General features: G+C 41.7%; 1 protein-coding gene across 4 annotated transcripts in view; it reads left to right on the forward strand.

Moving 5' to 3' along the window:
• Window positions 1-12,627, forward strand: part of FREM1 (FRAS1 related extracellular matrix 1) — a 77,162-nt gene that overhangs the window by 61,541 nt on the left and 2,994 nt on the right. For 3 of the 4 annotated variants that reach the window (XR_014506259.1, XR_014506260.1, XR_014506261.1), the window contains exons 29-31: window positions 94-166; window positions 2,366-2,515; window positions 5,417-5,619. Coding sequence is in view for 1 of the 4 variants with exons in the window: in XM_083419196.1 (XP_083275322.1) it covers window positions 94-166; window positions 2,366-2,515; window positions 5,417-5,646; window positions 8,196-8,243; window positions 9,155-9,310; window positions 9,818-9,946; window positions 11,631-11,746 (902 nt within the window). In the remaining 3 variants the exon portion in view is untranslated. Of the gene's footprint in view, window positions 1-93; window positions 167-2,365; window positions 2,516-5,416; window positions 5,647-8,195; window positions 8,244-9,154; window positions 9,311-9,817; window positions 9,947-11,630; window positions 11,747-12,627 lie in introns of those variants that run through there. The other variant, XM_083419196.1, reaches the window with a different exon arrangement.

The following is a 12,627-nucleotide window of genomic DNA, read 5'->3' on the forward strand; positions in this document are numbered from 1 at the left end:
TGCATTTAGGTGTGTGCTTTGGTTCTAGAGATCCAGCTAAGTCTTTGTTTCAGCCCCTCATACTGTGCATTTTCTGTCCATTTTCTACCTTAGATCAATGAAGTAACTGCTTCATCAGGAAAGGATTTTACTGCGGCTCCTTCTAAACTTATTCAGTTTGATCCAGGTAAGCTCTGCCTCGGAGGGCAGTAACTTGAAAATTAATTTATTTATTGAAAGTGGTGAACAGGTAGTGTGATATAAACTACTAGTGTGATATAGTGTGCAGACAAAACAGAGGTACTGTGGTGAGAGGTGGGTTTCACCCTGTCTTAATGAGGATGCAAGGCCCCTTAAGATGTGGGTCCTCAAGCCATTAGAGCCAGTCTCCTGGCTTTTTATTGTATTCTATGTTGACATTTTTCAATAAAAATTGAACGCAGGTGGCACTGTGGGTTAAACCACAGAGTCTAGGGCTTTCCAATCAGAAAGTCGGCGGTTCGAATCCCCGCAACGGGGTGAGCTCCCTGCTCCTGCCAACCTAGCAGTTCAAAAGCACATCAAAGTGCAAGTAGATAAATAGGTACCGCTCCAGCGGGAAGGTAAACAGCATTTCCGTGCGCTGCTCTGGTTCACCAGAAGTGGCTTAGTCATGCTGGCCACATGACCCAGAAGCTGTACGCTGGCTCCCTTGGCCAATAAAGCGAGATGAGCGCCGCAACCGCAGAGTCATCCACAACTGGACCTAATGGTCAGGGGTCCCTTTACCTTTACCTATGTTGACATTTTTCAATAGAAATTGCTTACAAAAAAAGAAAATGTTTCTTGCCATTGAGCTTCTTAACTTTTCAATATCTTCTCATTTGTCCAGTTGTTTAAGTCATTATTGATATGTGTCTGTGTGTTCTTTACTGGCTGATTTTACGTGGTTTTAACATGTACCTCTTGTTAAGAGTTCTGCCATTTTAATGTTTTGCCGTTGGTAACTGGTTGTTTTAATGAACTGTTTTTAACCGCTTGCCGCTCTGGGAAGCATTCAGGGTCGGAGAGCAGGAGATATAATTAAAATTACAGCTTAGCTTATATATAAACCGTTCCATCCAAGGCTGTGCGCACCCACACATTTAAACTACAGTTCCCAGGATTCTTTGGGGGAAGTAATGTGCTTTTAAATACATGGTGTGGATGCAGCCTATACAGAGGCTGAAATCATTGCATGTACGAATTGTCTTAAGGGGAAACAGGGTCCCTGTATGTTCCTTTCATTTCTGTGACTGCCCACAAAGGGAACTAACAGTCTTGTGGGAAGATTATTGTATGAACGGCTGCTGTAACACATATAAGTGATACTCCACACGAACCTGCTCCATGACATAGAACATCTGTGCCAGCTTAGCACCTTTCTGGAGCATGGGCACTGGAATTTGGTCTTTCCCTGTGGTCAGTCCATGCTCTGAGACACTCACAATAAACTATGGCACCTTTGCAGAGCCCAGTCAGGGTTTAATGGTCTAGGAGGGTGGTAAGCATTGTCCTTTGCTTTTAACTTCCAGAGCTGTAGTCTGCCAGCTTCTCCTTCAAGGTTGTGTGAGAAGTTTTGCCGCTCTCGCCAAGGCTCTTCCCCTCCCCCCCCTTTTTTTTTTTTGCTTCCTTTGAAATTCCTCTGATCTTTTGCGCAGGCGAGAACCTCAGAATTGTCTTTGCAATTTTGCACGATGCGAAATTCAGTGGCGATCATGGTGTTATACCCTCCGACAGATGTTTGATTCCATCAAAACTCCTTGGACCTTTTACCTAACAGAAACCTCCAGTTTTGCCTCAGTATTAGTGGCAACTCCGATTCCCATCTCAATCTCCCTCCTGTGTGATTTTCAGATGCGGCTATATGCCACACTAGTTACCTTAGTTCATAGACAGTGCGATGCCAACAAATTATGTGGTATTTGCAATGTAGACTCCAGCTTTGCAACAAAGTACTTGACGCTGAAAACAGAACTAGTCGTGGATGATTGATAATGACAATATTTCAAAACAATAGTGGATTCTCTGTAATTAAGATTTCAAGATGAGGAGCACTTTTTATTTCTTTTTGAAATTTACATGACGATCCGGCCCTTCCCCCTGAACTGCCTGCTATTATTTCCCACTCTATAGAAAACAGATCTTTGTTACTGTGTGAATGGAATCATCATTGCTCAGGAACAAATTTGGTCTCTAGTTAGTGTTATTTGGAAAAACCACAGGAGTCCAATCAGTGGGCAGGAGCACAATGGTACATACAAGCTAGTCTGTTGTAGCTGTAGACATGTTAATTAATATATTTCTTCGACACCTAGGTTGATTGAAAAAGCAATTAAAGTGTAATTAAAATGTTTACTTCTGGTAGGGATGTCAACCAAGATGTGGAATATAGCAATTACCTATGACGGATTAGAGGAAGACGATGAGGTCTTTGAAGTGGTTCTCATCTCTCCTGTGAATGCTGTTCTTGGCAGTAGGACAAAAGCTGCAGTGAAAATTTTGGACTCAAAAGGAGGTATTCTCTTTTGATCTTCTTAATAAAATCTGGACCAATCTTGGCTGATAAGCGACTTATTTTTCAACACATAAATGTTGTTGCTAACACTTACCTTCAGATCAAAATGCTTCGTGTTTTTATTTTAAAAAAGAAAATAGCCTTGACAGTTTCAAACCTTTCCTCCTCTGGCAATGTCTATTCTTCTTCTGCTTAGGAAGCACAGCTTGAAGGAATCAACGAGAGCAAGAGGGGGAAACAGCACTCCCCCTCTCCCCTCAAAAAGAGCTTTTCCTAATGGATGAGTTTGATTTTTGGCTTGCAGCATTGCTTTCATGAGAAACCCCTCTTGAGGAACTAGTGAAGCTTCCCCCCCACACACACACACTTTTCTATTAACTATAGAACTTTTTCACTTCTTGGGCAGGCAGTGTACTCAGGGGAAGTCCCTAATTACTATCATATCTTTCTAAAAGGCCATATCGTTAATATAAAAAAACACACATTTGCTTAATGTACTTTAAAACAAATGGCTGATTTTTAAAAGAAGAATTGCTGGAACTCATCATGGTGTTGTTGTTTTTAAAAAAAGATCCTTAAATATTTGCACTCCGCTTGAGCAAGGGAGATCCAATGTGCAGAAAAAAGTGTCTGTAATCAGTTTCTTTTGCATGGCTGGTAATCTTGATCTCATATTGCATCTGATTGTGCATCTACATCATGTGAAGCATTTGAATGCAAGATGTGCATTGTGGTTCCCATTTGCACTTCAGAGTGGGGACAGGGTTGTGTTGTGCCAACTGTATTTTAAGCAGGGTGGGAATGCAAATTCCTATCCACTGACTCAGACCTGTAGTACCTACAACTCTAGCTGGATTAGGGGCACATTAGCTGAAGCTCAACAACTCTGAAGCATGGGCATTGTTTTGTGCACGAGACTTTATTACGGGCCCATTCCATCTCCTCGCCTGACTGAAGACCATTTGTCTATGGCAGAGGGAATCTGCCATACTCTTCCCTGAGATGTAGAAACCCCTTCCAAACTACAGTGGTACCTTGGGTTAAGAACTTAATTCGTTCTGGATGTCCGTTCTTAACCTGAAACTGTTCTTAACCTGAAGCACCACTTTAGCTAATGGGGCCTCCCGCTGCCGCCGTGCCACCCCATGCGATTTCTGTTCTTATCCTGAAGCAAAGTTCTTAACCCAAGGTACTATTTCTGGGTTAGGGGGAGTCTGTAACCTGAAGTGTCTGTAACCTGAGGTACCACTGTATTTGTGAATGGCACCCAGAATGTAGGCTAGGGGTGAGGAACCTTTTCACATTGCCTTTGGAGCAACCTTTTGAGAGTCGCATGCCAATGGTGAGCAGGGTTGGGGCAAAAATAGTCAAAACAACAAATGTAAATTTTAACTTTGTACAGCAGGCTAGTTCCACACACACACACACACACACACACACACACACACACACATACACACATACACACTCCTGCTTCCCTGACAAGGAGGAGGCATTGTTGGAATTCAAGGTCACATTCCAGCTAGACAAAACCATGGGGCAGGGCTGGTGAGGGGGTATGGCCAGGAGGAAGTGCCAAGCTCCAGACAGAGAGGCACGGAAACCTAGTTATTCAGGTAGAGAGGCCATAAAAACCTGGTAATTCCAGGTCACCTTTCCTAACAGTAAAGCTAGCTTTGAGGCCCTGAACAGTTTCGGTGGATACCTTTATTGATAAGCTATTTGAAATATGTCTTAATGCATTTTTATCTTGTTGTGTATACCACCTTGTGGATGCTATGCCCTAAAAAGCAGCCTTGACTATATGTAAACCCAGGTATTGCAGGTTCAGTTCGAAGAGAGAGTGTGGTGTCATGTTTAAAGGTACTTGGACTAAGACAGGGCTGGGAAACATCTGGTCCATGAGCCAAAATCACCAGGTAAAGGCAGATAATTAGAAGAAGTTGTTTACTATTTGTACCCCACCCATCTGACTGGGTTGCCTCAGCCACTCTGGGTGGCTTCTAACAAATATAAAAGCATAATAAAGCATCAAACATTAAAAAACTTCCCTCTACAGGGCTGCTTTCAGATGCCTATGGAATGTCATATAATTATTGATCTCTTTGACATCTGATGGGAGAGCGTTCCATAGAGTAGGTAGGTGCCACTACTGAGAAGGCCCGAGTAGGTGCCACTACTGAGAAGGCCCTCTGCCTGGTTTCCTGTAGCTTCACTTCTCACAATGAGGGAGCCGCCAGAAGGCCCTCAGAGCTGGACCTCAGTGTCTGGGCTGAACAATGAGGGTGGAGATGTTCCTTCAGGTGTACAGGGCCAAGACTGTTTCAAAGGGCTTTAAAGGTCAGCATCCAGACATTGAATTGTGCTCAAAAACATACTGGGAGCCAGTGTACTGGGAGATTTTGGTTCAACTTCCTGCTGAGGCCATGGAGCTCACTGGATGACCTTGGATATGTCAGACACTCTGAACCTGACTTACCTCATAGGGTTTTATAAGGATAAAATGGGGAGGGCAACCCCTGAGCAATTGATGTGCACAGTGGCCTTGCAGTTGCCTGGCTCAAACAAAGTCAAGTACACTCAGAGGGAGAAGAATAAGTGGCCTTTGCTCCACCATGGAAACCTGATTCTGGTCTATGTGCGTATGCAATTTAAGAAACAAAGGATGTTGTTGTTGTTGTTGCTTAAAAATAACTTCCTCAGAACTTCTAAAATTCCTTTTAAGTTGGCAGATAAAGTTCAGAAACAAGGACTCGTTAAGAAAAGAAAAACAACAAATCAACATCAGATGAAAAATCATCTTACTCCTAATGACAAGCTGTTTCATCGCCCACATCAATGTGACCAGCTATCTGTTTTATATAAAAAGAACTGACCATCTGCCATCTTGTTTGCTTTCAGGTCAGTGCAGCTCATTCCACTCCTCAAGCCAAAACATTCACAACTTATGGATGAAAGGAACATTGCTTCCAGGCCCCTCTTCATCTTCCAGGCATGGCACTGTTCATTTGGAAGGGATCCCATTGCCCGCTTCCAAAGAGATGGTAGTGCAGAGAAGGGACAAATTACCAGAATTCAACTCGGTGAATCTTGCAAGGAGCCGGCTAAGAGCCCTTGGAAATGGCAAAAGAGTAAGGATTGCTTCTCAAACAGTGGGAGGATACAATTATTCCAAAGTTGGTGTGTGTTTCTGTGTATGTATAGTGGTGCCTCGCAAGACGAAATTAATCCATTCCGCGAGTCTCTTCGTCTAGCGGTTTTTTCGTCTTGCGAAGCAACCCTATTAGCGAATTAGCGCTATTAGCGCTATTAGCGGTTTAGCGGCTATTAGCGGCTATTAAAGGCTTAAGGGATTAGCGGATTAGCTGCTAAAAGGCTATTAGCAGTTTAGCGCCTTAGAAAAAGGGGGTGGGGAGTGAAAAAAAACCTCAAGAATCGCAAGACATTTTCGTCTTGCGAAGCAAGCCCATAGAGAAATTCGTCCTGCAAAGCACCTCTGAAAACGGAAAACCCTTTCGTCTAGCGGGTTTTCCGTCTTGTGAGGCATTCGTCTTGCGGGGCACCACTGTACTTCTGTATGAATATCTCACGTGATTTAATGATTCTTTTTGAACTGGCAACAGTCAGAGATGACAGTCAAGAGCAGTAAAGGTTTTGTGATTGGGACACTCTTGGCCTTGGTGTACCCATTTATTTTGTCTTGCTCAGACAAACTTGTCTTGCTTGGTCAAACAGATGTTGCTGGAGTTGGGTTTTTTAAAAAAAGAATGGCAAAGTCTGAAAAACCGAAGATGTCAGTGCAATTGACATGCACATCATATGACATGATGCTTCTGCCATGTCACCTTCATGTCTTTAGGAAATTTAAAGTCTTGTTGTGGGAAGAAAGAAGCTAGTGAGCAAAATCCATTCTAGATAAGGCTATCTTCAATTTTTCTATGCAGATGTTTCCTGGGGTTTGGGGATCTACATAATGGCCACCTGGGGTCCAAATTTTCCCACAACCATATTTAACTAGCTGCCTGGCATTGCTTGGGAATTCTAAGAAATTTTGAAATCAGAGGTGAAAATTGCTGCATGATTTTGAAAGGTTTGGTCTGTCACCTTGATTCAAAGTGGCAAACTAGAGTTGAGTTTGGCAACAATATATTGAGGAGCATCCAACCTATGGAGGCCAGACAGCCAGACAAACCACTTTCCAAACTACAGTATATATTAGATGTGGGGATTATTAAAAGCCTGCCTTTGCAATGAGAAATTGCTCCCAAGTGATAACAGATTATAAAACCAACAAATTGGAGACAGGATGTTTAAGTGTTATGGAATTGTAAGAATCACCATCCTCACCACCCCTGCTTTTGGAGTTTGGAATATTCCCTAGGTCAGACTGGTTAATACCCAAACAAGGTTGAGTTTCTTATGTCTTACTTAACCTTTTACTTAACCTGGATGTGTTTGTTCTACAGGTATTTCTCTAGAGGACTGCAAATATTTGTGGCACAATTTGCCCTTCTTAGCTCTATAGGGAGCTATTTGGGTAGAAGTTCTACTGTAGAACCTCCTGTGATCTATGGACTGATTGGGTGCCCCACCCCACCCCTCTTCCTTTTGGCATTATGTGAGGTAGATGAATTATTAGTCAGCCTTAGATAGATTAGATAGATAGATAGATAGATAGATAGATAGATGATAGATAGATAGATGATAGATAGATAGATAGATAGATGATAGAGATAGATGATAGATAGATAGAGGATAGATAGATAGATAGATAGATAGATAGATAGATGATTGATAGGTAGATAGATAGATAGGTAGATATAGATAGATAGATGATAGAGATAGATGATAGATAGATAGATAGATGATAGATAGATAGATAGATGATAGATAGATAGATAGATAGATAGATAGATAGATGATTGATAGGTAGATAGATAGATAGGTAGATAGAGATAGATAGATGATAGATAGATAGATAGATAGATAGATAGATAGATGATAGATAGATAGATAGATAGATAGATGATAGATAGATAGATAGATGATAGATTAGATAGATAGATGATAGATAGATAGATGATAGATTAGATAGATAGATGATAGATAGATAGATAGATGATAGATAGATAGATAGATAGATAGATAGATAGATAGATGATAGATAGATAGATAGATAGATAGATAGAGATAGATAGATAGATAGATAGATAGATAGATAGATAGATGATTGATAGATAGGTAGATAGATAGATAGGTAGATAGAGATAGATAAATAGATAGATAGATAGATAGATAGATAGATAGATAGATAGATAGATATAGATAGATAGATAGATAGATAGATAGATAGATAGATGATAGATAGATAGATAGATGATAGATTAGATAGATAGATGATAGATAGATATAGATAGATGATAGATAGATAGATGATAGATAGATAGATATAGATAGATGATAGATAGATAGATAGATGATAGATAGATAGATAGATAGATAGATAGATAGATAGATAGATGATAGATGATAGATAGATAGATAGATAGATAGATAGATAGATGGATGATATAGACACTCAGGTTGTCACCTCCACTCCCGCCATCTCACTAAAGTACAAAAAAATGTATTTTGCTTTATTAAGAGATGCTGTGAACATTCGATCTTCTTTTCCTTCCAGGTTCGTTCTTCTTTCACTTTTAGAAATGGCACTGGCGTCTTTTTTAAAGTAAGAACATGATTTTGCAGCAACATGCACCTTTAATTCTTCTTTTGTTATATCTTACCTGTATACAGTATACAACCTGATTAGCGATAGTGACTGAGTTTTTAAAGTTATATTCCATTTTAAAGTCATATTCCATTTTACCCTTTTTCCTTTTGGACTAAAATTGCACACGATGGTAGTGTTTTTAAAAAGGCTCTGCCACTAATCAGGTCTGAGACAAGATGGAGGTGAGAAGTGCAGGCCCAGCTTTAGCTCTTTTAAGAGCAAACATGGTACAGTGGTACCTTGGGTTAAGTACTTAATTCGTTCCGGTGGTCTGTTCTTAACCTGAAACTGTTCTTAACCTGAAGCACCACTTTAGCTAATGGGGCCTCCTGCTGCCGCCGCGCCGCTGGAGCCCGATTTCTGTTCTCATCCTGAAGCAAAGTTCTTAACCCGAGGTAATATTTCTGGGTTAGCGGAGTCTGTAACCTGAAGCGTATGCAACCTGAAGCCTATATAACCCGAGGTACCACTGTATATTAGAAGGGCAGGTATGTTCTCCCTCCCCAGCTCCTATACCCAAACAACCCTTCCTTCAGATGATTTTCTTCCAGTGAGAAGTGAATATAGTTGATAGAAAAATGACGCCATGGTAGACCACCATGGTGAGGAGTTTAGCAACTCCATTTGCATGCTCTTCTTAAAATTGGGCCCTCACTCCATTTTATACATGGTTTGGGACAAACCCAGTTTAAAGATGTGATTGAACTGTTGTCATGTGTAATTTGAGCCTTAAAGACAGCTTGTATTTAAAAACTCTCTTTTTAGTTCTGTGACCAATACAACTTTGGAGCTGACTAGTGAGGAATTATCCTTTCTCTCCATCTGCTTTTGTTGTTTGTTTGTTTGTTTGGTCATTCTTTCTCAAGTACCATGGAATGGCAGTGCTCAGAGTGGAGGATGACAACCCATTGCCTAACAAAAACAAGATGGCAGCCACGTCAGTAATTAACCAAAGAGAGCCGAGGAAAAATATGGCTCCCCTCAAGAAAATGGAAGTTCCGCAAGCAGACTCTAGCATTCCGGTATCTTCTATTCCCTGTTTGTTTATGCACTGTATTCTGAAAAAGTTTAAAACCCAAAAGATGAATATTTAAAGTGACATTAAACTCATACACACACACACACACACACACACACACACACACTGTGTGTGGGTGTGGGTGTGGGTGTGGGTGTGTATGGGTGGGTGGGTGGGTGGGTGGGTGTGGGTGTGTATATATCTTCTGAAAACAAATTGTTCAGCTTAAGAAAACAGTAAAAGCAGTAAAGTTGTGAAGAATATTCCAAGGACATTCCTGAAAGACCCGAATCACAAATCTTCATTGATTTATTCAGGGATGTCATATTTGAGATTGGACAAACATCTATCAGCAAAAATCTGTCCGGCACAATGTTTTTAAAAAGCTGTGCAGAACATTAGCATTAGAAATGCAAGAGACTGCCTTGCAGTGCTGGAGAAGGAGACTACAATAAAAATAAAAATTGATTGCTTTGTCCTTTTTTTTGCCAAAAATCCATTTCTTTTTCAGGTCCAGAGCCTTTCCTTTCCAAACAGATGCACGCCAGATTTGAAGGGTCTCTTGCACTTTGAAGGAATCACTCAGAAGATGTTTCAGTGTGATGGTCATTCCTGGACTCTGTGGAGTAATGCACACCAGGTAGAAATCTGCTGAATGAATGTTTATTTTCAAAAAAATGGAAATAAAATAAATAAAACACAAACTTTAAATATGTCTCAAAGTAGCCAGTTTTCAGCAAATCAAAAGCAGGATTGTAGAAGCAGACAGATATATATAAACTGATTTAATGGATCTGTTTAGTCATGATTCCTTTGTCCCTCTGTTGTACTAGGGCTGCATGTGCACCATACATTTAAACCACACAAACCCCACATAAAGACCCCTGACAACTGTAGTTTGTTAATGGTACTGGGAATTGTAGCTCTGTGGTGGGTAAACTACAGTTCCCAAGATTCTTTGGGTGAATAAATGCTTGCCCAGCCACAGTCTTGCTATCACCAGTGTAGTGTAGTGGTTAAGAGTGATAGTCTCGTAATCTGGGAAACCGGGTTTGCGTCTCCGCTCCTCCACATGCAGCTGCTGGGTGACCTTGGGCTAGTCACACTTCTTTGAAGTTTCTCAGCCCCACTCACCTCACAGAGTGTTTGTTGTGGGGGAGGAAGGGAAAGGAGAATGTTAGCCGCTTTGAGACTCCTTAAAGGGAGTGAAAGGCAGGATATCAAATCCAAACTCTTCTTCTTCTTCTTATTCACCTACCTCACCCAAGTCCCATCCTGACAGCAGTGTCAGGAGGGCAACTTCATGGCTCTACCCCATGTGACGGTTACCTCCAGACTTGATTATTGTAACTCTGTCTACGTGGGGCTGCCCTTGAGACTGACCCAGAAACTCCAGCGGGTGCGGAATGCCGCAGCGAGAGTCCTTACGGGGTCCTCGCCACTGGATCACATTCATCTGGTGCTATACCAGCTGCACTGGCTCCCGGTGGAGTACAGGATCAGGTTTAAGGTGCTGGTTTTAACCTTTAAAGCCCTATATGGCCTAGGACCCTCGTGCCTACGGGACCGCCTCTCCTGGTATGACCCACGGAGGACCTTACAGTCTTCAAATAAAAACATCTCGGATATCCCGGGCCACAGGGAGGTTAGGCTGGCCTCAACCAGAGCCAGGGCTTTTTCGGCTGTGGCCCTGATCTGGTGGAATGCTCTGTCACAAAGGACTAGGACCCTGCGGGACTTGACATCTATTCGCAAGGCCTGCAAGATAGAGCTGTTTCACCAGGCCTTTGGCCAAGGCACAGTCTGACCCCCTCCTTTGGTAATCCTTAAAGAACTCTAGCCCAATGGTTGACATTAATTTGATTTTGAATTGATTTTAGAATCAATTGATTCTTTTATTTTATACTTTTATTGTTGTTAGCCACTCTGAGCCCGGCTTCAGCTGGGGAGGGCGGGATATAAATAAATTATTATTATTATTATTATTATTATTATTATTATTATTATTATTATCTCTAGGGTCACTGCTGCAGCATTCAAGAATATATTTCAGGGGGTTAGACTAGATGACCCTTGGTGTCCCTTTCAATCCTATGATTCTGTTGTTGTTACTTGGGAAAGCAAGCAGTGGTTCAGGACAGAGGGGCTCATGGCAAAAGCTGGAGGAGGTTGAACCCTCCAGCTGATATCCAAATGCCATTTGGGGAGCAGCGGGGTCCAGATTTTCTGAATTCTCTGAGCTAGCTCAGCTTCCAAAGGACACTTCTTTCAGAAGGTGGGAACACGGAAGGAAATAATACTGAAATGAGACCATCTAATTCTAGGGTGTTAATGTGATTACCTGCCCTCCCGGTTGGACCCATCATGATGGAAGCTGCTACATCCTCATCACCGATCCAAAAGTCACGTGGACCGTAGCTGCCCGGGATTGCAGGGAACAGTAAGGAGCTCTTATATATGTGTTCCCTGCTGTTGAATGTCCCATCCAGCGTGTTACTGTAGAAATGATACTCTTGCCAGTAAAATATAATACTAAAGTTAGATCTGTTTTTCCAAAGGTTTAGGGAGGATGTGAGGGATTTCAGTGTAGAGGGTAGGTGGTTAAACCCCTGTTCCAAAGTTCTCTTTGCAGTTGGTTTGATCAAAGCCATTACAGCTTAAGCATAGTTTCTCTCTCTCTCTCTCTCTCACACACACACATACCCTTTGTTTAACAAAATGTAGATACCAGTACCTCTGGATTGTAAATAGAACCTTATACAGTGGTACCTCAGGTTACAGAAACTTCAAGTTACGGACACTTCAGGTTATAGACTCCACTAACCCAGAAATAGTACCTCAGGTTAAGAACTTTGCTTCAGGATGAGAACAGAAATCATGCGGCGGCAGCAGGAGGCCCCATTAGCTAAAGTGCTAGAACAGTCTAAAGTTAAGAACAGTTTCAGGTTAAGAACGGGCCTCTGGAACAAATTAAGTTCTTAACTCGAGGTACCACTGTAACATGTACATCACAGCTTGTCTCACAATACAGTGGAAGCTTGGTTTTCAAACATAATCCATTCCGGAAGACTGTTCGATTTCCAAAACGTTCGAAAACCAAAGCAGGCATTTCTGGAAGCATTTACATCCAGAAAACTCAATACGGAAGCCGCGTGGCACGTTCTGCTTCCGAAAAGCATTCAAAAACTTCCGGGTTTTTGGCATTTGAAACCCGAAACGTTTGACTTCTGAGATGTCTGAAAACCGAGGTTTCTTTTCTCAGCATGCTTTCCCAATATTTCCCCCCCAAAAAAGGGTTTTCGTGACTCTCAGTTTTTACAT

The sequence above is a fragment of the Podarcis tiliguerta genome (assembly GCF_965153285.1).
Source record: "Podarcis tiliguerta genome assembly, chromosome: 17".
NCBI classification, from domain to species: domain Eukaryota; kingdom Metazoa; phylum Chordata; class Lepidosauria; order Squamata; family Lacertidae; genus Podarcis; species Podarcis tiliguerta.